Raw genomic sequence first — 23,871 nt, 5'->3', positions numbered from 1 at the left:
TTCTATTTGGTGTTGAGGGATGACTTAAGGGATCATCCCCTTGACCTGCTCCCCCTGTGCCAAAGCCAAAGCTTTGTAGGCCCTTTTCAGGTTGATTTCCCTTATTTTTCCTAGTACCTGTAGCCATTGCTGGAGTACAGTCATATGATCTTAACCAGCACTATACAAACACTATCCAGCACCATCCACTATCCAGCAATCCGGAAATGTAGCAGTGTAGCAGTGTAGCAGTATAGCAGTATACAGCAATAGATAGTACAGATAGTACAGTACAGTCCAGTACAGAGCCTCTTAGTTAAGGGTTGTGCTTAATTTTTTCTTGTAGCCCTCCTTATGTTTAACTCTCTTCAGCACTCATTAACTCTCCTTTCTGGGGGTTCAGTTTAAGTAGATGAAACAGAGGCTTATGTTTATGCGGTAGTTGTGTAACGTAGTGAACAGCTTAACAGGGCTTGACAGGGCCTAATAGAGCACAGAGTACAGTGCACAAGGTACAGGGTACCGGCACAGAGCAGGCATAAAGCAGGTACAGGGCATAGAGCACACACGGCTCAGGCTCAGGAGAACCTAAAACAGCAGTCAAGACAAGAGAGCACAAGAGAACACAGGGGACATATGGAACTTTAGAGAACAACTAAGGATATCCATGCATCCAGGGCAATCCAGGAATCCAGGAATGCAGCTGCTCAACTGCTCCGAGACTACAGAGGTGGGCTGAAGAAACAGGCTAAAAGAGGATCACCAAAGCCACGGCCGTAGACAATACCAGCTGTAGGCTGCAGGCTGCAGGCTGCAGATACACCCAGCTGCACCCAACAACATCAAGTGTCAGTGTACCAGCGTACCAGCGTACCCGACGGGCCTCCTCAGACACAAGAAGTCATCCCTCCCAATCCGAACTCTCCCACCGTAACTACCACAGATACAGCAATACCTGGCCCACTGCATGCACGGGCAGTGGGCATTTATAGCGGGGCCTCCATAGTGGGGGCAAGGCAGGAACTCTGTAGGTAGGTAGAAGAAGCCAGGTCCGGATCCGGATCCAGACCCCAGAAGTCAACGAGTCCCCGGTCCGCAGCGATGGCAAGAAGGCGACAGGAGGATAGACTTCGGCACAGCTGTGCTGGGGTGAGGGCAGGCTGCAGGCTGCACCCGAACAGCGACAAGTGAGCGGGTGTGAGCGGGTGTGAGCGGGTGTGAGCGGGTGTGTGTGCGATCAAAACCGCCGCCAGAGCACGCCTGCCATGTCTCCTATCCACGCCAGCCTGAGCTGCCCGAGGAGGGCGGAAGTGGAGGCGGAAGAGGGCGGAAATGCGTCATGAACGGGGAGCCAGGTCAGCAGGTCCTCACATCCTCACGTCTCCAGGGGCAGAAATAGAGGGGAGGCTGCAGTGATGATTGCAGTGGACGCTGAAAAAGCATTTGACCGTATATCGAGAGGCTTTATCTTTGCAGTGCTGGTAGAATTTGGACTAGGCCCAATATTTATTGGGAACTTGAAGAAACTTTATAAAAACCAAAGTTCAAGTGTCAAGGTAAATAATCAGCTTGATCACACTTTTCCTATCTCAAACGGGGTTAGGCAAGGATGTCCCTTGTCCCCCATTCTATTTAATCTTGGCATTGAAACAATTATTCAAGCTATTCAACAAGATGAGGAAATCAGAGGTATAAAAACTAGACAAGGCGAGATGAAGATCCTGGCCTATGCCGACGATTTACTCCTAACTCTGACAGATCCACTTAATTCAACAATAAATTGTCGAGATAAATTTAATTTTTTTGCAAAATACTCAAATTTTAAACTTAATAAAGAAAAAACAGAGATTCTAAATATAGGCTGTTCGGCAGAACTCATGGAAGAGATAAAACAGAATAGTGAGTTTAAAGGTAATAATCATGCAATTAAATATTTAGGTATCAATCTTACCAGCAATCTTGATTCGATTTTTAAAAATAACTTTTTGAAAATAGTGGGTGAATGTAAAAAGAAGCTGAGATCTTGGGACCGTCCGTGTTTCAACTTAATTGGTAGGATTAACATTATTAAAATGTTGATCCTCCCTAAACTCATCTTTTTGTTGCAGAGTCTACCAATAGCCATCCCTAATATATGGTTCCAGAATTGGCACAAGATATTCCAGAATTTTATCTGGAACAATGCTAAACACAGAATAAATTATAAATTAGTCATGAAAAGAAAAGACCAGGGCGGACTTGCCGCTCCAAATTTATATAACTATCATAAGAGTGTACATCTGACAAGATTTCTAGAATGGAAAAGGGAGACCACCACTGGTACAGAGAATAAGATATGGCCACGGTTGGAGGAAGAAGAAGCAGATTTTGATCTAGTCTTTACTTGGATCACTAAAAATATCAATAAAGTTTATAACACATCTTCCCATCCGTTGATTAAACCAACCCTGAAATCAGTACTCTGGATAATTGAAAAATGGCAAAAAAAAACGGGGTTTTCCCCCTTGATAACCCTACGAGATAATCCAGACTTCCCCCCAGGTCTTGACCCAGCTTGGTTTGGTAAACATAATATAAGTCGTGAAACACGTGCTGTAGATATTGGGGGAAACCCCACGCTCGGAATTAGATCGATTCTTGAGTGTAGTGACCAGATTGGTTTTTGGGGTCGCTCCCAGATACATAGTTTCTTCTGTAAGTTTGCCTCGAGGGTGGTTCAGAAGAGGGAGCTGAATAATTTCGAGAGACACTTTTATCTGGGAAAAAAAGTGAATAAATCCATTTCCAGTTTATACGCAGACATCTGCGCAGCAGAATATGACCAGGACCTCCCGGCATATTGCAGAAAATGGGAAAGTGACCTGGGGTCCAGTCTGGAAGGGTTATGGCCACAAATATGGGTAAATACTTTTAAAATCAAAGATCCAAGATTACAATTGACCCAATTTAAAACAATTGGTAGATGGTACATGACACCATCCCGTGTTGGTAAGTTTGCAAACCGCAAGGTGATGTGTTGGAGGTGTGGACAGGGGGACGGAGATACCTTACATATGTGGTGGCAGTGCCCGATAGTCAGAAAATTTTGGGATGATTTCATCCTTCTGGCCAGGAGATTGCTAAAAGGAAAATTTGAACTTACCCCGAAGGAAGCAATCCTCAGTTATACAGTTAAAAAAGAAAGCCCGGGATGCTCACTGATTAAAGAATATGGCACGATTATTGCCAAAAGTATTATCGCTAACAACTGGAAAAATCCGTCTGGGCTAGATATAGGAGAATGGTTTGCCAAGATGGATGATCTGTGTAAGAACATGGAGCTGGGAACCACGAATAAGGTAGAAGAAATATGGAGAAGTCTTGTGGCTAATCTTGGTTAGGTTTACCCTGGGGAGGGAATGAGCTGAGAATTCGGAGTCATCAGAGAGGGTTGTTGGGGTTGGAAGTGGGCGGTAATGGTTGATGTTGGGGTGGGACGGGGGACCCCGGGGAGAGAATGGATGTCTGAGTGACTGTGAATGGTAAGTCTGAGATGCGTATGTTAGTCGCAAGGTACAGATACCCTTTAAGGGAGAAGATGGAGAGATGAGAGGAGTATTTGCAGGCGGTGGATGGGGCCCATGTATAGGATTGTTGTATGAGTAAGATAACTAGATAATTGTCCCAGCAACAGTCAGGTAGTCGGGAGAAATAAGGGCGCAGTGATGAAGAGGAATACAGTGATACCTACTTAAAGCTTACCAACTCATGATATTTAAACTATGATGATTACACATTTCAGTTTAGGGGTATGGCAAGAAAAGAAACTGCTAATGCCCCATGTAACTGACTACTCATGAAGCTGGGTATGTGTACTGAGTTTAAAAAAAAAAAAAAAAAAAGAAAAAAAAAAAAAGAAGGCAGGGTCCCGTTTTGCAAATTAAAATTCACATTTGGATGTACATTTTCGCATTGTTTTATTGCGGGAAAAAAAAAGCATGCCAAAAGGCTGAAGAGTGGGGAAATTGTGGCCTGACGAGTGGGGAAATATACTTCATGATACTCAGTAAATTTTGTGTTAATGTTAAAGTGTACCAGAGGCGGCGCAGGGGTGGCAGATGGAACATAGAGGCATGTTCCCTGGTACATGACATACCTGTGTCCCCTATGCGCCGCTCTCTGCTCCTCCCTGCACCACGCTGTGACCCCCTGAAATTGCCAACCTGCAGCTTGTCAACAATCTCGAGGGGAAGGGGCGTCCCTTGCAGGAGAGGCACTCCTTCAAAACGCCCACTCGGGGCTTTCCTAATGCCCCCTCCCCAGCTCTGATTTGGCAGCTCTGCCTCTACCCCGCCTCCCTGCACTGTGATGAGATGAGATACACAGACCAGAGCTTGCAGCGCCGTGACCCCAGGAATCATTGAAAGTGAAAATATAAGATCTCTGGCCACAAGAGCAACGGGGTAATTGAGGCTACCTGATTGAGGCTACCCTGCCGCCGCCCCCCCTCCCCCCCTAAATATATTTGTCCTGTGCTTTGCAGTGTTGTGTGGCATCTTACCCAGTGTCTGATGATCTAAGAAGCGGAGTGATCTCATCATCTTCGTTCAATGAAGCCATGATGTCGGACAATATTCAGATATATTCACAGCAAGCCCTGCTGAGGGTGAGTGTGGCAGCTATCTTGATGGCTAAGGAAGGGATAAAGTTAGTCAGCTAACAAGAGAAGTAGCACACACACAAGCAGCACATACTCGCTTTATAAGCACATACAGCCTTTGATACCCGTTGAGCAAAATTATCTTCCATGACTACTTTGGCTGCCATTATGCTCATCTGTCCTGTCTTATTTGTGGTGATATTAGTCTGTCATCTAAAACAATCAATTTGCGAGACAGACGACCCTAACATTACTACTGCCTACTGAGCATGCCCCTAGTGGCTGTAGCACTCCAGCGCTTTGAGTCCGACAGGAGAAAAGCAATAACAAATGTTGAAATTATTATTGTTATAGCACACTGCTTGGTAGAATTGCAGAGCTGTGGGTGGAGGAAGAGGCATGCAGGTAGACACTGAGGTATACCAGCAGTTGGGTGGGCTGTCGATGTGCCTGAAACCTGGGGAAACGCCCAATTAAAAAAAAGAATTACTGCAATGGGTAGAATCCTTTTACCAGATATATATATACTGTGTGACAACTCTGCCCAATGAAAGCAGACCCGCAAACTAGATATGTATATAGAATAGCAATCAAAGTATAAAAATTCAGACAAGGCTTTCTGGTAAACGTGCAAATAAACAGGCTGTGGCTGCTGACCAATGTCCATGAAGTGCTGAAAGAAGCAAATCATATATGTGGGAAGCATTTCAGTAACTGTGTATTTGCATTAGCATTTGCTCTTTGTCTTGTCAGCCACCACAGGAAGCCAAGGGACACAAAACAGCTGTATTAGGCAACAATATAACAAAGAAACCTGTCACTCTTTCTTTTTTTTTTTCCAACCACTTTCCCAAAATCTAATTTGAAATAACGTCACATTAGAACCCAATGGTGACTCACTGTTAAACATAGGATCTAATTTACCAAAAGTTCTTTCCATCTGGAGAATGTAAATTACATACCTAATCCTTCAAACTCACCTACATTAAACTATAAAAAAAAATACATATCTAAAATACATACATGTTAGTACAGGTGCCTGCTAATAATACCATCTTCACTGTACAATTTTATGCAATATGAGGAAGTTCCTAAAGTATCCTTTAAAAGTGTACTCACTCAGTTCACCCCTCAACAACATAAGTTTAGTAAGATTGTACAATCAAGACTGTATCGTTAGTGGAGACTCTGAAGTCTCCCTAAAATTAGGTTTATATTTTAAAAACCTCATTAACATTATTGTCTCTCTTAAAACACCGCAGAACCACGGCTGAAAACCCCCTCGATCACCCCAAACTCAAGGGGGTACACGGCAGTCAAAACCCACGACTTTCTTGGTCGTGGATTTTGCTGCCTCCTCTATGCGTGTCAATCAGCGCGTATCTCCGCCTCTCCCCCCCCCTCTCAGTGAAGGAAGACAGAGGGGCGGGGCAGAGGCAGCGATCTGGGCTGACTGACACGCATATAGGCAGAGCTGCGCTGCCTCTATGTGGAAGGATCCCACGATTGTACCCCGTGAGTTTGGGATTATTGAGGGGGTTTTCAGCCGCGGTTCTGCATCGGTTTAAGAGGAACAATAATGGTAATGAGGTTTTTAAAATAAAAACCTCATTTTAGGGAGACTTCAGAGTCTTTTAAGAGGAAATGGAACCAAGGATTGAGCTTCATCCCAATCTGTAGCTGATACCCCCTTTCCCATGAGAAATCTTTACCTTTTGTCGAACAGATCATCGGGAAGTCTGTATTGCATATATTGTGGTGAAACCCCTCCTATAGTGTAATGTCCGAACCTAGGTACTGACATCACACTGTGGGAAATAACACCTGTTTCCAACTGCCAAGCAACCAATATCTCCCTTATGGTGCCCATACATGATACAATATTTTCATCCAATCTTACCATTTCTATGTAGTATAAGGGTAAATTAAAGTGAATGTTCTGAAAGGATAATTTAGGCAGTTCCCTTATATTACATAGAAATGGTAAGATTGGATGAAAAAAATTGTACCATGTATGGGCACCATTATGTATATCTATAAAAAACAACAACCTTCTATCTAGTGTATTGCATTGTTAGGTGGTGTGGTTAGAGATGATGACAGTTGTTGCTGTCTGTTTTTCACATCTGCCAGTAGTAAAGATGATTATGTAGAAGCTGATTGAGGATCAAACAATATGAACAAATTACATGGTGAATATCAAGCATTTCTTGATCTCTCTTCTATTTTTTTTAACTTCTCACTTTGCAATGTATTGATTTTTCCCCTTTTCACTAAAGTTCCTCTTTAAGGGGCCCATACACTGGTCGATTTCAGCCATCGATCGATGGATCGATTCTATGGAATCGATTCTTTCAAATTTCCAAATCGATCGATTTGCAGCCAATTTGATCGATCTGACAGGATGGAAAATCTAGGTCGATCTACTGCTGGCAGCAGATTGATGGCCCATATAGTTGCATTGGATCTAATGATCCAATAATGCATTTAGATCGATTTCCAATAGATTTAATTCTGAAATCTGTTTCCAGTGTGTGGCACACATCAGATAGATTCCTGTCAGATTCGACTTGACAGGCATTTGACAGAAATCTATCTGATGGTTGAATCTGCTGCAAATCTATAAGTGTATGGCCACCTTTTGTGCAATGATTGTGATTGTGCAATCAGATTGTATCATGTATGGCCAGCATAAAGTAAGCATTACTGTGCAGAAATACATCTCAATGACAGTCGCTAGATACAAACATTTCCAGTGCTACTCTGAAAGTGAGAAACACTTTTCATAAAATATGAAATAGTATAGTAAAGTGTGCTGAGAATACAGCTCGGAAAGAGTTCAAAAACACCAGATGATCTTCTCTATACTTACACCATCTATGGATCAAAGTATCAGCAAGCGCAACAGGAACAAGTTACCTCGCGTGTTCCACCAGCATTACATTCCATAACAGCAAGAAAAGTAAAGCAGAGCAGCTCTTTGACACACTGGAGTACAATCACGTGATAGTTTTCTCTCCTCCATCCACTGGCGCCATTTTTCTTGTGGGCAAACCATTTACTCCAACACAAACTGTTCTGTAAACTTTTAATGTAGTACAATACAATACAATAAACGCTTACATTTATGACTATATTTAGAAAAGCTATTTATTGATGTCTCTGCACAAGAATCCCTGGCCTGAGCTTTACTTCCGTCAGAAATGAATACAAAAAAGTAGTCCGCTGTTCAGCCATTTTGTTGTGGTCTTCCTGATCCTTAGTGGACTAAAGGGCATAAGGAATCGTCATGGCTCCACCCACCCATTCACGCGATTGGGGGGTAGCTTCCATACAAACAAGTTTGCCAGGCTGAGGCTAGAGGCGCCTCCTGTTGGCACAGCGGCTCATGTCCGCCCTGTCTTGATACCCCGTGAGTAGCGAGAGTGGGGCACATGGGCTGGTGGGAGGGGGCACGCTGATTGTCTCTAAGATGATCTAGCTTTATGTTGGTTTCTGTGTAAAGGGACATTTTAATGCTACATAAAAGATAACTTTTTATGGGTTTCTTAAAACCAGTGCTGGGACAGTTGGAGCAAAATATGTTAGAGAGTGCAGCAGCAGCAGCAGCAGCAGCAGCAGCAGCAGCAGATGCTTGGAGCGAGCAGTGGGGGATCCATGATATGGCATTAGTTTCCCTTTTGCATCAGGTCACTCCAATGCCCCTTGCCTTGGCAAGCCTGCTGGTGTTTCTTGGCCCAGCTGTTGCTGTCCTTGGGGTCACAGAATCACAATTTGTTCTGACAGCTGTGATGTGATTGTCTCCACAGTCAGTTTGGTGACTACAGTCTTTTCAGTGAACATACATTCAGACTGAATTTCAGTTTACATAGTAATACTGAAATGTTACTATTACTATTATGTTTCTCAATGTTGATTAGTATTTTGTATATGCAATTTCCAACTTTAAAGACATAGTTCACGCTTACAATTAAGTGGCAAACGGATCCGTGAAAATGGATCTGATCACCGGTGGATCGGATCCATTTTCACTCCATTGCTGTCTAGCTACTTCCATTCCGTTTCCCCACATTCCCCCAGACTCCCACCCCCAAAGTGGATTTTGCACCTTAGAACGGTCCGTTTCTTCAAGGAATGTTCTCATTGCCCTCTATGCAGTGCTTCCGCTTCTGTTTCCGTTCCGCTGGGCTCAGTGGTCCACAAAAATTGCTGCAGTGGGAAAGTTGTGGTCCATTTAGCAGATATTGCGGAACTGGTCCGTTAGAATGGATGAATGTGAACTGATCCATAACAATGGATCCATCTCCGGGATCGGACTGTTTTTTTAGTGCTAATGTGAACTGGGCCTTAGTTTCTTTTTCAGGAATAATACAGAACTGGGTGCTAGTCTAGGTGCCTCATCAGGAAACTCATAAGGAACAGTTCTCCATTCACAGCACCCTCTACAGCACAAAACATGTGATTGGCCGAATAGTAAATGTGGACATAGTTTACTACGACCTATCTGAAACCTAGCAGTTTGAGAAAGTACCGTCTACCTAATCACATTAACGGAATTTCCCTATGAGGTTTCCTGCTGGGTCCCCTAAACTAGACTAGCACCCAGAAGGTGATCAGAACAGTATAAAGCTATTTCTTACATGCAAAAACGTTTATATATGATATTCTGGGTGCATACAGTCAGGGCCGGTCCGCATATATGATGTTCTGGGTGCATACAGTCAGGCCCGGTCCGCATATGTGATATTCTGGGTGCATAGAGTCAGGCCCGGTCCGCATATATGATCTTCTGAGTGCATACAGTCAGGCCCGGTCCGCATATATGATATTCTGGGTGCATACAGTCAGGCCCGGTCCGCATATATGATATTCTGGGTGCATACAGTCAGGCCCGGTCTGCATATGTGATATTCTGGGTGCATACAGTCAGGCCGGGTCCGCATATATGATATTCTGGGTGCATACAGTCAGGCCCGGTCCGCATATGTGATGTTCTGGGTGCATACAGTCAGGCCCGGTCCGCATATATGATATTCTGGGTGCATACAGTCAGGGCCGGTCCGCATATATGATGTTCTGGGTGCATACAGTCAGGCCCGGTCCGCATATATGATATTCTGGGTGCATACAGTCAGGCCCGGTCCGCATATATGATATTCTGGGTGCATACAGTCAGGCCCGGTCCGCATATATGATATTCTGGGTGCATACAGTCAGGCCCGGTCCGCATATATGATATTCTGGGTGCATACAGTCAGGGCCGGTCCGCATATATGATGTTCTGGGTGCATACAGTCAGGCCCGGTCCGCATATATGATATTCTGGGTGCATACAGTCAGGCCCGGTCCGCATATATGATATTCTGGGTGCATACAGTCAGGCCCGGTCCGCATATGTGATGTTCTGGGTGCATACAGTCAGGCCCGGTCCGCATATATGATATTCTGGGTGCATACAGTCAGGCCCGGTCCGCATATATGATATTCTGGGTGCATACAGTCAGGCCCGGTCCGCATATATGATATTCTGGGTGCATACAGTCAGGCCCGGTCCGCATATATGATATTCTGGGTGCATACAGTCAGGGCCGGTCCGCATATATGATGTTCTGGGTGCATACAGTCAGGCCCGGTCCGCATATATGATATTCTGGGTGCATACAGTCAGGGCCGGTCCGCATATATGATGTTCTGGGTGCATACAGTCAGGCCCGGTCCACATATATGGTATTCTGGGTGCATACAGTCAGGCCGGGTCCGCATATATGATGTTCTGGGTGCATACAGTCAGGCCCGGTCCGCATATATGATATTCTGGGTGCATACAGTCAGGGCCGGTCCGCATATATGATGTTCTGGGTGCATACAGTCAGGCCCGGTCCGCATATATGATATTCTGGGTGCATACAGTCAGGGCCGGTCCGCATATATGATGTTCTGGGTGCATACAGTCAAGCCCGGTCCACATATATGGTATTCTGGGTGCATACAGTCAGGCCGGGTCCGCATATATGATATTCTGGGTGCAAAGAGTAAGACCCGGTCCGCATATATGATATTCTGGGTGCATACAGTCAGGCCCGGTCCGCATATATGATATTCTGGCTGCATACAGTCAGGGCCGGTCCGCATATGTGATATTCTGGGTGCATACAGTCAGGCCCGGTCCGCATATATGATATTCTGGGTGCATACAGTCAGGCTGGGTCAGCATATATGATATTCTGGGTGCATACAGTCAGGCCCGGTCCGCATATATGATATTCTGGCTGCATACAGTCAGGGCCGGTCCGCATATGTGATATTCTGGGTGCATACAGTCAGGCCCGGTCCGCATATATGATATTCTGGGTGCATACAGTCAGGCCCGGTCCGCATATGTGATATTCTGGGTGCATACAGTCAGGCCCGGTCCGCATATGTGATATTCTGGGTGCATACAGTCAGGCCCGGTCCGCATATATGATATTCTGGGTGCATACAGTCAGGCCCGGTCCGCATATGTGATATTCTGCGTGCATACAGTCAGGCCCGGTCCGCATATGTGATATTCTGGGTGCATACAGTCAGGCCCGGTCCGCATATATGATATTCTGGGTTCATACAGTCAGGCCCGGTCCGCATATATGATATTCTGGGTTCATACAGTCAGGCCCGGTCCGCATATATGATATTCTGGGTGCATACAGTCAGGCCCGGTCCGCGTATATGATATTCTGGGTGCATACAGTCAGGCCCGGTCCGCATATATGATATTCTGGGTGCATACAGTCAGGCCCGGTCCGCATATATGATATTCTGGGTGCATACAGTCAGGCCCGGTCCGCATATATGATATTCTGGGTTCATACAGTGAGGCCCGGTCCGCATATATGATATTCTGGGTGCATACAGTCAGGCCCGGTCCGCATATATGATATTCTGGGTGCATACAGTCAGGCCCGGTCCGCATATATGATGTTCTGGGTGCATACAGTCAGGCCCGGTCCGCATATATTATATTCTGGGTGCATACAGTCAGGCCCGGTCCGCATATGTGATATTCTGGGTGCATACAGTCAGGCCCGGTCCGCATATATTATATTCTGGGTGCATACAGTCAGGCCCGGTCCGCATATATGATATTCTGGGTGCATACAGTCAGGCCCGGTCCGCATATGTGATATTCTGGGTGCATACAGTCAGGCCCGGTCCGCATATATGATATTCTGGGTGCATACAGTCAGGCCCGGTCCGCATATGTGATATTCTGGGTGCATACAGTCAGGCTCGGTCCGCATATGTGATATTCTGGGTGCATACAGTCAGGGCCGGTCCGCATATGTGATATTCTGGGTGCATACATTTAGGGAGGGAAGGGGGAAACGCATCCACACAAGTTTGCCTCAGGCAGCAAAAAGTCTAGAGCCGGCCCTGCATACAGTAACTTGAAACTTGATAAAATTCAGTTCAAGAAAGTACCACTTCCTTTTTGCTATCCTACAAAAGATCCTTGTGATTCATTCTACCTACTTCCAACATACATCTTTGCAACCCAGGTTCTTCACAGCCTTTTTCTTCAAATTTGTACCATGATATGGTCCTGGGCTGTATAATTCTCCATCCTATTGCAATTCCATCTCATGCAGATCATCTTTCCCTGGGGCACCCCCCTTGGCCATTTTGCATGGTAGTTGCTGCTTAAAGGCATGGAACAATTCGTGTCCCTTTCTTTAAAATTATTTTGTGATTAATTTCCCGTTTCTTTTAGTGATGACTAAGTCCAAAAACGAAATTGATTTTAAATTGTGTTCCGTACGCAACTAAAAGTTCATATTGTTGTGACACGATTTAAAGTGATTTAAAAGATAAGCAACAGCATAATAACATTAAAAGAAAAACATTTCTTTGTAACAGCTGATGCAAATCCTGCAATCAATGCTGTGTGTCTACTTCCTGCTTTAATGGAAGTAGACATAGGGTTAAAGTGGACCTGAACGCTAGCACAAGACAGAATGAAAACATAAAGAAATGCACCCTGTATGTGTTTAGAGTTTAGCTGTCTAATGCCCCTTCATCTGTGACTAAACATAAGTGTAATTTGACCTCTCAGCTGTTTCATCTCAGGAATTTCCTCTGCCAGGCAGCTAATTTGTAAACAATGGATGTTAACCCTATGTCTGCTTCCATAGAAGCAGGGAGCAGACACAATGCAGATTTGTTGCAGGATTTGTATCAGCTGTCACAAAGAAATGTTTTTCTTTATAGGTTATGATGCTGTTGCTTATTTTTAGAGCAGAGAGAAAGTTCTGAGCTCAGGTCTGCTTTAACATGCTGTGTTTACAAATTAGCTGCTCTGCAGAGGCAGCCCACTGAAGCAGCTGAGAGATCAAATTACACTGTGATAAATCACAGATGAGTGGGAATTAGACAGGCTAACTCTAAATACATACTGGATGCATTGCTCTGTGTTTTCCTCCTTTCTTGTGTAAGAGTTCAAGCTCACTTTAATTACTTTTGTAAAAAGAAATAAAAATGTTTTCTTTATCTATCGTATATTGGAGAAAAAATTCCCAGTGTCTCTGTGGTGTAAATAAGGTGGTTGACACTCCCTTGAAATGGAAAGATACTATGCATGTGCAGACTATTTTACATTTAGTCAATTATCTGTGTGCACTGGATGTTAGACCATCCCCTTTGATAATTATGTAACAATTGTTTGAGGGTTGTGGCATGTGTTGTGCAGCAAGTTTTATGGTTGTATGCAGGATATGTCAGTATTTGCTTGCCCTGCACTCCGTTGCCATATCCTTGTATCTCACTGGCCAAGGACAAGTGCTCCATGTCTCCCATGTGCTGGTACATAACCACTTCACGGCAGAGACTCAGGTATGTTCATATAGTACAGAGCCCTGATAACATGCCTTTTAAACTGGCTTAGACTGCACAGGGAATTATCAGGAAAGGGCTCTTTGGTGGGAGGAGATAGTAATGTGGGTGAAGTGTGAAGGTCAGTATTTTTCCTAGGTATTAGTGTAACTGTTAGTAGTAGAAAATCCTGAAACCCCTTGACAGAGTTGTGTAAACATTAATCTTATTACACAGACAAACATAGAAGGCAAGCTTGTGGTCTGCTTTATTGTCAGGGTAAGTTACACTAGCAGCTAACCAGGAAGTAAATATTGTAGTCATTTGTCTTGTTGAAGGCTAGTGGGGATATGGGCTCCTTGCCCTCACATGGCAGCATACAGTAAGGGCCTGTTTACATTGCACCTCTTGTGGACCATTTTGCAGATTGCATGCATATTGTAATGCGCAACGACATGTACTTTCTGTCGTAGCTTATATTGGGGTGCTTTCACACTGTGTGTTGTGCAATACTTAACTACATGTGAACACATACAATTGTATGGGCAAGCTCACATTTTTGGTTGTAACGGATCGCATTATCCTAATACATTGTGTACTGTGAGTTTCTGGATAACCTGTGCAAAAATGCAATTGATTATAATATGAAATGATGTGTATGCGTTGTGTTGTACTTTGAGAAGGAACTATATTTTGGTGATTCTGCAATAGTAAATGGACGCACTTGCATAAACAAGTTGCCTAGTCCAAACGCAACTGCATTAATTAATTCAAACAGCAAATGTTGAATGAAAACACACATGTAATGATTTGCTCAGCTGCCTGTGCAGGCAGGCAGCTTTTTGACCATTGTTTAGGTTTGCATGCTGCAGGACTCTGGAAAGGAGAGCTTCTGTCAGTTTTGCAGCTTGTGCTTGCTGAGGAATTTGCATACGTTGTCATGCAAATTGCCTGGCCACATTCATTGGAGGCGTGTACTATAAGTACTATGTGTTTCCCACAATGCTTGGCTGGTCATAAGGATTCCTTCCTGTGAAACACTCCTGGAGGAGTGTCAGCCTTACTCTCTGTTTGAAGATCAGCTTAGAGTAATTCCTGGAAAACTGCACTAGGCAGGTTTCCTTAGTGCAGTTAGGATTGCTTATCTGTTTGTTTGTTCTGTTGCGATTGTCCTGTCCCAGCGGTGGTCGACAGGAAATGGTTCTGATCTCTGTTCTTGGAGTATAGCTGGTGCAGCGGTTGCTACCAGCTATCTCTTCTGATCTGTCTCACTTGATTCGCACTAGCATCTTGCGCTAGCGCTGTGGATCCTTCTGTTCTGTCTCCTTGGATTGCGCTAGCCACTTTCTGCTAGTGCTGTGGATCCTTCTGTTCTGCTACTCTGTACCTGGATCGCGCTAGCCACTTTCACTAGTGCTGTGGATCCTTCTGTTCTGCTATTCTGTCTGCCTGGATCGCACTTGCCTAGCGCTAGTGCTGTGGATCCTTCTGTTCTGTCTTCCTGGATCGCGCTAGCCACTTTCGCTAGTGCTGTGGATCCTATCTCTCGCTTGTCCCTGTTTTTGTGTGTCTGTCTTGTCTGCTACGAACGCTTGCTGGAGGCTCGGTGAGGTAACCGTTAAGCAAGCGCTCGCGTCCTCTGTTACAAGTTTGTCTGTCGATGGTTAGTTAGGCGTGCTTGTCTCTATTGTGCTTATCACGTGGAGACCGCGCATGAACGCGTGCACTGTTGCGAATGAGTGCGGTGTTCGCGTTCAGTTAGCATTTGTTGTTTTCCGTATCTCCTCATTGTATGATTTGCTGTGCCTTTGCTATCCTCGTATTCTGTTCTGACCTGCCTTGTGTCACTTTTGGCAATCGCCTTTCTTGCGGTTGCGTTTCTGTTTCGTATCTGCTGTTGTGTGTGTGTGCGCTGTCGCGGGGTGGCGACTAGATTGGCGCACACACATACAACCTGTCCCTTTGCTCGTTCTCATTCGCAATCGCTTCCCTTGCGATTGCGTTCTGCGCTTCGTACAATTCCTGTCTGGCATTTGTGGAGGTACAGAGGATTGGTTCCTCTGCACTCCTCAGCGCCATCTGCCGACAGGAATTTCCCTCTACGGGTGCGTAGTACCTTTTGCTGGGTTCCTGCAATTATACGCTTGTGGAGGATTTCCGCCGTATCAGCGCACGCGTTGTGCGCTGATCACGGAGAAAGTTCCACAATCGTTACAACACATAATCACATCCGCACACCACACGCAAACAAAGAACGCATGGTAACGAATCATGTTTTTCAAAACGCAAATACCTTTGATAGTGTGAAGAAGCGTAAGTAGATTATTTAGTTAGTGTTAGTTTCTGGTGGGAAAGGGGGTATCCGCTACTGATTGGAATGAAGTTCAATACTTGGTTAAAGTTCCTCTTTAACAGCAGACTGTTTGCAACCCTATTAACTTGACTGAACTTTGGTTGTCTTTTATTAAAAATAAATATTTCTATGTTCTCAGTTTAGCCAGGACTGCAGACCTATGTTTAGTTTGATTCTGTCATTATTATTATTATTATTATTTATTGAATTTATAAAGTGCCAACATATTACGCAGCGCTGGACAATAAATATATACAATGATACAAGGATGACAGACATAACAAGGTTTTACAACATAGAACAAAGTTATACATGCAAATTGTACAAAATACATGATCATGCAATGTGGGCTGGTTAGGTAGGCCCAGTAATACAAGTACAGGTTGTCACAGGACACGAGCATATGATACTGTAGATTACACTGGGGAATGGAGGACCCTGCCAGAGGCCTACAATCTAAAGGGTGGGGTGGAAACACTAGGTGGGGCTGTTAAATATTCAGTAGAGAGTTACTGTGTGGTAGGAGGTGGGTAGGCCATCATAAAGAGGTGGGTTTTGAGGGCTTGCCTGAATGAGTTGAAAGAGGGAGCAAGTCTGATGGGTGGTGGAAGGGCGTTCCAGAGGGTGGGGGCAGCTCTTGAGAAATCCTGCAGGCGGGCATGGGAGTGTGAAATGCGTGGGGTGGTGAGGCGAAGGTCGTTGGAGGATCAGAGGGGGCGACCTGGTGTATACCTGTGAACAAGCTCCGAGATGTAGGTCATGTCTCACTCTCAGGATTTCCTCTCTTCTGTTAGAAGTCTGTGCTAAAGCTGCTCTCTGCCCCCTCCCTGCCTAGTAACAAGTAGAGGTGGGGGATGATCTACACATTATTTTGACTTGATGCAAATAGTAAGCTAACTGTATGCAAATTTCTGCAGCTTGGAACTAGCCCATAACTGCATACATCACATAAAATGTGCACTGATTGTAACAGCTGATTGATCTAGGGTACAGTTAGACAGTTAAGGTGGCTACATACCATATAATTTAAAAGATCAGATTTTACACCAATTCGATAATAACAATCGGTTGTCCTAAAAAACTCTTAATTCGTTCAAGAAATCTGATTGATTTTCCTGTTTGTATGCGATAAAAGATCAGGAGTGCTTGATTTTTCTGATCAATGTTTATCAAAAGTGTGTGTGCGTGCGTGCGTGCGTGCGTGCGTGCGTGCGTGCGTGCGTGTGTGTGTGTGTGTGTGTGTGTGTGTGTGTTAGATTTTCAATTACTTGATGTACAGACCCATGCAATTTTCTCAGTTTCCAATCATTTGTTTTCCTAGTAGGGTAAAAATTCAACACGTGGTACATTTGTCGGATTTTTCAAATGTAATTATCAATCAGAAAAATTGATTGTGATCCTTGAATTGAAAAGAAATTTAAAAAATTGTATGGTGTGTGGCCACCTTTAGGATCTGCAAAGGTCAAGCTGGCATTTGCCATGATGACACAGAGACCATACTTCATGCTGCTCTGACCAATAAGGGGTGATTTCAATGTGCATTAGCGTAATGTTTTATTGTTGGTTTGTTTTTTGATATGTAGAGCATAGCAGTCAAGAGTTTGGGATTACTTTAACCACTTTACCCCCACGCGTACGAATTTCTCGGTCCCTTTTTCCATCCTTTAACCCCCAGGGACGGAGAAATCCGTACTTTCCGCGTTCCCGCTGCTGTCCGCGCTCCCGCTCGTAAACACCCCGCCGCCGCTAGTAAACACGCTGCCGCCCGCTCGCCCGGAGATCAATGAACGGGAAAATCCATTCCCGTTCGTTGATCTAAGCCCCGTAATGATCCGCTGCTCTCCGATGGGCGGCGCGATCATTGTGAAAAACACACACTTACCCAGCCTCCAAGTACTTCCTCCAAGCTTCCGGAAGGACGCTTGGAGGTCGCATTAAAATAAAAAGTTACTGTGGCCATCTTGTGGACAAATAGTAAAACTACACCCTAAACATTTTTCCCATACAAATAAATTACTTTTACACAAAAAATTAACTCATTACCTCCCACACTCCCATTTTTTTTTTTTTTGGAATTACATTTTTTTTTTTAAAATGTACAATAAAAAAAAAAAAAAAACATAAATAGTTACCTTAGGGACTGAACTTTTTAAATATTTATGTCAGGAGGGTACAACACTGTTACTTTATAAACTATGGGCTTGTAATTAGGGATGGACGCAAAACTGAAAAAAATGCACCTTATTTCCAAATAAAATATTGGCGCCAAACATTGTGATAGGGGCATAATTTAAACGGTTTTATAACCGGGACAAAAGGGCAAATACATTTTATAATGTTTAATTACAGTAGCATTCATTATTTAAAAACTATAATGGCCGAAAACTGAAAAATAATTAATTTTCATTGCGAGAAATAATAATAAAGTTATAGACGAATGAGTGGAAGGAGCACTGAAAGGTGAAAATTGCTCTGGTGGTCAGGGGGTAAAACCCCTCAGTGGTGAAGTGGTTAAAAAGCAAGTAAATGCAGCTAATTTTACAGTGTGTTATGAGCAGTACAGATCTTTGCATTTTATGTACAGTACAGTGGAACCTTGGTTGTACCATGAAAGATGATATCACTGCATATCAACAATAAACGTTTGTCTTCTGTTTCCAGATGTGACTTACCCAAATGGGCATGAGTAAACTTGATGTGCTGTACAGACGATTGCTTCTGACAAAGCTGTTCATCCAAGGATGGGGGAAACCTGAGGATTTAAAGCGGTATGATTCTAGTGACAGTGTTGGTGTATTGGTAATCTCGCTTGCATCGTCTTCTGTAGTGGCTGGTCTTGCTGTAGAATTTCTGCCTATACTACTACAGCACAGACAGCAATTACATGAAATAAAGCAGGTGCATGTGCAGGAATATAAAGAAAGAACTCCTCTGTAAGATTAAATGCCTGCTTTTTCTGTTGTAAACAGTGGTAACGTAATCATAGGTGATCATTGCTCCCTTTCCGGCATTGTTATACCTCCTGCAGAGAGAGATAGGAAGGGGGTGTCCCAGATTTTCAGGATAGGAGACATTCCAGGATGCAGGAAAATAGCAGCTGCTGTCATGACTGTAGCCTTACAGGTAAGTAAACAGGCATGTAGACTTTTTTCATTTTGCAAATTAGCTGTTTGAACTGTGGTGGGGATTGTGGCTGCTGTGAGGGATTCCTATATAGTAGCAGAATTGGGCTTTAAAGAGAAACTCCGACCAAGAATTGAACTTTATCCCAATCAGTAGCTGATACCCCCTTTTACATGAGAAATCTATTCCTTTTTACAAACAGATCAGGGGGCGCTGTATGACTGATATTGTAGTGAAACCCCTCCCACAAGAAAATCTGAGGACTGTGGTACTCCTGGCAGTTTCCTGCCACAATGTGAACCCTGTTGCATTGTGGGAAATAGCTGTTTACAGCTGTTTCCAACTGCCAAAAAAGCATGCAGCAGCTACATCACCTGCCAACAGTAAAAATGTCACCAAGTAATGTCAGAATGTAAATCAGGGATTTAAAAGATTTAAAAGCTTTTACAATGGGCAAACACTTACTAAATCATTTATACATAATTCTTGTAAAAATAAAGCACTTTTTATTACATTATTTTCACTGGAGTTCATCTTTAAAGCAAACACAAGCTTAACATTTTGAGATAATTGTATGTGTAGTAGTAATGGTAAAAATAACTTTCCTAGAGTCCCTTATTTGTGCACAACAATTGATGCCTGGTGTGCAGCTTCTCAGGTATCAAGCTACCTGAACACTTGCCGGTGCCTTGCCTCAGCTGGATTGCTCATACAGCTTGCATAACATCAAAATGGAAAAAGAGACGGCACACCACTGGCTGCAATAAACTTGCTGTGTATTAGCGAACGAGACACTACATTTTACGGAGGACGAACCTCCTTCATCAGGTGTAAAACAGCAGTGAAGTGTACAACATCAAGTATAAATACACATTCAAGAGTGCAACCACATCCATAACTGCTCCGCCCATCAATTGATTAACCCTTTAGTCCATAGTACAAAAACAGCGGTCATATGGCACTCCTCCTCAGCTACCAATAAACAATATATCAATAACTGACCGTACTTCTGGCACTTCCGATCGAAGACTGCCACAGAACCACCTGTCAATAAAACATGATTAAAAAAATTAATACATGCCAATTACTATACAACGTTCAAGCATTTAAATACATGAAATATGCAAATTGTTGTACACATAACATAACCCTATAGAAAGCATTTGAAAGGCAATCTCTCATTCATGCCTCTAGGGGCAACCACATCCATATCGTGCCTCCTTTTGTTTCAACACCTTCTCCAAATTGCTACCCGAGCTAGACCACTTTACAGCTTCCAATACACACCATCTCAACTGTGCAGCGTTGTGTCCTGCTGCACAAAAATGCCTGGCTACAGAGGTGTCATAATTTTTTTTTTTTTTTTTATGCTCACCCTGCGCATATTTAGTAATGGCCCTCTTAGGGCTGGTTCAGACGGACGTCTGCGTGGCGTTGCGTCTGGGGGCATTGCGGCCGCTGCGCGGTCAGGCTTTCAGTAGCCTTCGGTCGCGTCGTGATGCGGTTGCGTTTTTTTCTTCCCCTAGGGGAACATTAGCCGTCACGGTTGGCCGCTCCCTGGAAGCAACATGTCGCTTCCAGTGGCAGCCCGAACGCTCGCGAAAATCGGGACCCGAACGCCACGTTCGGGTAACAGCGCGCAAAAGCTCGGTGTAAACGCTCCCATTCACTTGAATGGGAGCGTTTACCGCGACGTTCCGAACGCCTGTATACGACCCATGCTGTGGAGCAGTAGTGTCTCCCTCTAATCGTGATGTTACGGCCTGTGTGGGGATGCCCAATCTTGTCTCCCTTGATGATCGCATTGCACACATTACAGTTCAGGCATGGATATTTCCCTGCCTTCCCTGTACTGACATTCTTATCCCTAGGGGCCGTGTCAGTATGTCGCACCCTGTCATAGATGGTTTTCCCTCTCCTGATCGAAAATATAGGATCATCACGGAACAATGGCCCCAACTCATTGTCATTGCTCAGTAATGGCCAAAACCTGCGTGTGGTGGATTTAATTAACTCACTGTTTCTGCCTAAACTGGTGACAAATGGTATACCTTTAGGGCTTTTTGATCTTTTGTACATTATGTAATAGAGTGGACCTATCAATTCCCCCAACTTCTTTGCTAATAGCTTCAACTTTCTGGAAGCTGTACCCCTTCTGTACAAATTTCGAAGTCAACACCCGGCCTGCCTTTAAGTCATCCTCATCCTTCACCTTGCCCTGAGGAATTGCCCCCTCGGTATGGCTTTCACGACGTGCCTGTGGTGATGGCTTTCCGAACGCAGTAAATTATTGCGGTCCGTCAGTTTGCGAAACAACTTCATGACGAAACGACCGTTTGAAATTTTAAGGGACACACCTAGAAAATTGATGGTATCTCTAGATACATCAAGGGAAAATGTAATCGTCGGGTGGATTTGATTGACCTCATTTACCGTCTCAAGGAGCAATTCCTCAGGGCCCCTCCACAGGCGTCACACATCGTCCACAAAACGGAAGTATTGAAATACATGTGCCTTATTTTTAAGGTTACACAAAAACACGGTGCGCGCCAATGACTCGACAAAAATGTTAGCAATTGAGGGAGCAGCAAGGGAACCCATGCTTGCCCCCTGGCCCTGTATGTAAAATTCTTAATGAAATCTGAAATAATTTGATTTAAGAATAAATTCAAGGCTGTCCAACAAAAAATATACCAAACTATTGGGGAGGTTGGTTTCCAATAACCTGTCCTCTATCACTGCTATTGCCTCATCTTGAGGTATAGCTGTGAACAGTCCCTTTTTCGTACCTGGATAGCATACTGGTTAAGGCTGTTGCTGTTGATGTTGGATTTGAGTCTTTGACCAGGGTTCAAATACGGGCTCAAGCCAGCATGTAAAACCGTAATGGCTGCAGCTCTAAAGTGCTTTGAGTCCACCAGGATAAAAAAAACGGAAAATTGTTACTTACCTATCGGTAATTTTCCTTTCCCGATGCTTACATGTCACAAACACTTGGGTAGATGTGCTGCCCACTTCTACCCCATAGGACCTTGTAATTATAAATTCTAATCGTTCACGCCCCCCCCCCCCCCCAGTCTACGTCCGCCTCCAACTCACCGAGACGAACCTAGAAGGTAGGGCCAGTGCTGTGACATGTACGCATCGGGAAAGGAAAATTACCGATAGGGAAGTAACAATTTTCCGTTTTCCCTATGCTTCCATGTCACAAACACTTGGGATTTAACTAGGAAGAATGAAGGGAGGGCACAACGTTTGCAGAATATACAACTTTAATTTAGGAATTTGCAGTTAATACAGCTTTCCCAAATATCAGTGAGGATTGCGCTGCTACATCCACTCTGTAGTGGCGCATAAATGTATGAATGTTCGACCAATTTGCTGCTTGGCATATTTTGTCTGCAGGAACTCTGTTATAGGCTGCCCATGAACTAGCTATCCCACGTGTGGAATGAGCTCTGATTTGTTCTGGTGGATCCAAGTTGAGAATTTTATACGCAGTCTGGATAGTTTTAACCAACCATGAGGCTATGGTTCTGTCCGTGGCCGCCTGACCCCTTCTGTAGCCAGATGGTATAACCCACAATCTGTCTGTGGATCTGAATTGCGATGTCATTTCTAAGTAAGTTTTGAGTGTTTGGACTACGTCCAAGGGGTGTGGCCCATTGGATTCCTCAATTGTAAAGGAAGGTAAAGTCCAATCCTGATTGAGGTGGAAAGTTGAAGTCACCTTTGGGATAAACTGTTGTATTGGTCTCAAAACCACTCTATCTGGGAAAAAGGAGAGGTACGCTTCCTTTGAACCTAGGGCCTGGATTTCTGACACTCTCCTAGCCGAGGAAATCGCCACTAGGAAAACCGTCTTAAGAGTCAGGTGCCACACGCTGCATTGTTGTGCTGGGTGGAATGGTTGTTTTGTAAGTGCCTCCAATACAAGAGGTAAATCCCATTTAGGGAATACGTTCTTTATTGGTGGTCTCAGTTTTAGTATGTGACTCTTCACGGTATGGTAACCAAGTCCCTTTGAAAGGCCACTCTGTAGGAAATCCAGGACTGAGTTTGGTTCCGGTCTTAGAGGGTCAAAGTTTCTCTCATTAGCTAAGAGTTGGAATCTTTTCCATACCCTACTATATGTGGCATTCGTAGTTGGTTTTCTAGCACTTAATAACGTTTGTATCACCTCCTCCGAACACCCGGATTGTTTTAGCATCTCCCTCTCAACACCCATACTATGAGTCTCAATCTCTCTGGATTCTGATGATGTACCCTCCCCTGCGTCAGGTGTTTGTGGTGTGGGAGAGGAACTGGACACCGTAATTTCAATTCCCACAGGAGGGGGAACCACCGTCGTCTCGGCCAGTATGGAATTACTGCTATAATCGTCACTCTCTCCCGGTAAAGCCTGAGAAGTAGAGGGCGGATTATAGGTATCGGAGGATAAACATATGCTATTGAAAAGTTCCATGGGATGGACAGCGCATCCACTCTTGCATTGGAACCTGGAGTAGAAAATCCTGCACTTCGTATTTTCCGGGGTAGCCATGAGATCCACCTCCGGCATACCAAACTGGCTGCAGATCCATTGGAATGTCTCCTGGGATAAACTCCATTCGCTGTTGTTGAACTTTCGTCTGCTCAGATAGTCCGCTGTTTGGTTCTGTTTGCCCGGTATATATAAAGCTTTGATGTTCCACAGGTTCGCCTCTGAGAACTGGAAGACTGCTGCTACTTCTTGCAGCAATGACATACTCCTGGTGCCGCCCTGTCTCCTTATGTAGGACACTGCGGTCCTGTTGTCCATCTTCATGAGTACCGTTTTCCCCTGTATTAGGTGCTGGAAACTGATAAGTGCATGATATGCTGCTCTCAGCTCTAGGGTGTTTGCTGGTATCCGATAGGTTGAGTGAGTCCACTGACCCTGAGCATACTG

At 44.3% G+C, this 23,871-nt stretch overlaps 2 protein-coding genes across 5 annotated transcripts in view; one reads left to right on the top strand and one right to left on the bottom strand.

Moving 5' to 3' along the window:
- The window catches only part of MFSD8 (major facilitator superfamily domain containing 8), a 50,745-nt gene extending 43,136 nt beyond the window's left edge, over positions 1 to 7,609 (bottom strand). The window contains exons 1-2 of one of the 2 annotated variants that reach the window (XM_068279986.1): positions 7,538 to 7,609; positions 4,520 to 4,649 (exon numbers count right to left, since the gene is read on the bottom strand). In XM_068279986.1, the coding sequence (XP_068136087.1) occupies positions 4,520 to 4,578 (59 nt within the window). In that variant the 5' untranslated portion in view covers positions 4,579 to 4,649; positions 7,538 to 7,609. Of the gene's footprint in view, positions 1 to 4,519; positions 4,650 to 7,490 lie in introns of both variants that reach the window. The other variant, XM_068279977.1, reaches the window with a different exon arrangement.
- A 314-nt stretch (positions 7,610 to 7,923) lies between these two features.
- Positions 7,924 to 23,871, top strand: part of ABHD18 (abhydrolase domain containing 18) — a 64,022-nt gene continuing 48,074 nt past the window's right edge. Inside the window, exons 1-2 of one of the 3 annotated variants that reach the window (XM_068279945.1) lie at positions 7,924 to 8,030; positions 18,480 to 18,586. In XM_068279945.1, coding sequence (XP_068136046.1) covers positions 18,495 to 18,586 — 92 coding nt within the window. In that variant the 5' untranslated portion in view covers positions 7,924 to 8,030; positions 18,480 to 18,494. Of the gene's footprint in view, positions 8,031 to 13,389; positions 13,487 to 13,725; positions 13,745 to 18,479; positions 18,587 to 23,871 lie in introns of those variants that run through there. The other 2 variants (XM_068279956.1, XM_068279964.1) reach the window with 2 other exon arrangements.

Source organism: Hyperolius riggenbachi, chromosome 1 (assembly GCF_040937935.1).
Source record: "Hyperolius riggenbachi isolate aHypRig1 chromosome 1, aHypRig1.pri, whole genome shotgun sequence".
Lineage (NCBI taxonomy): Eukaryota > Metazoa > Chordata > Amphibia > Anura > Hyperoliidae > Hyperolius > Hyperolius riggenbachi.
The sequence above is the reverse complement of the archived record's forward strand: the minus strand, read 5'-3'. Positions and strand labels throughout refer to the sequence as shown.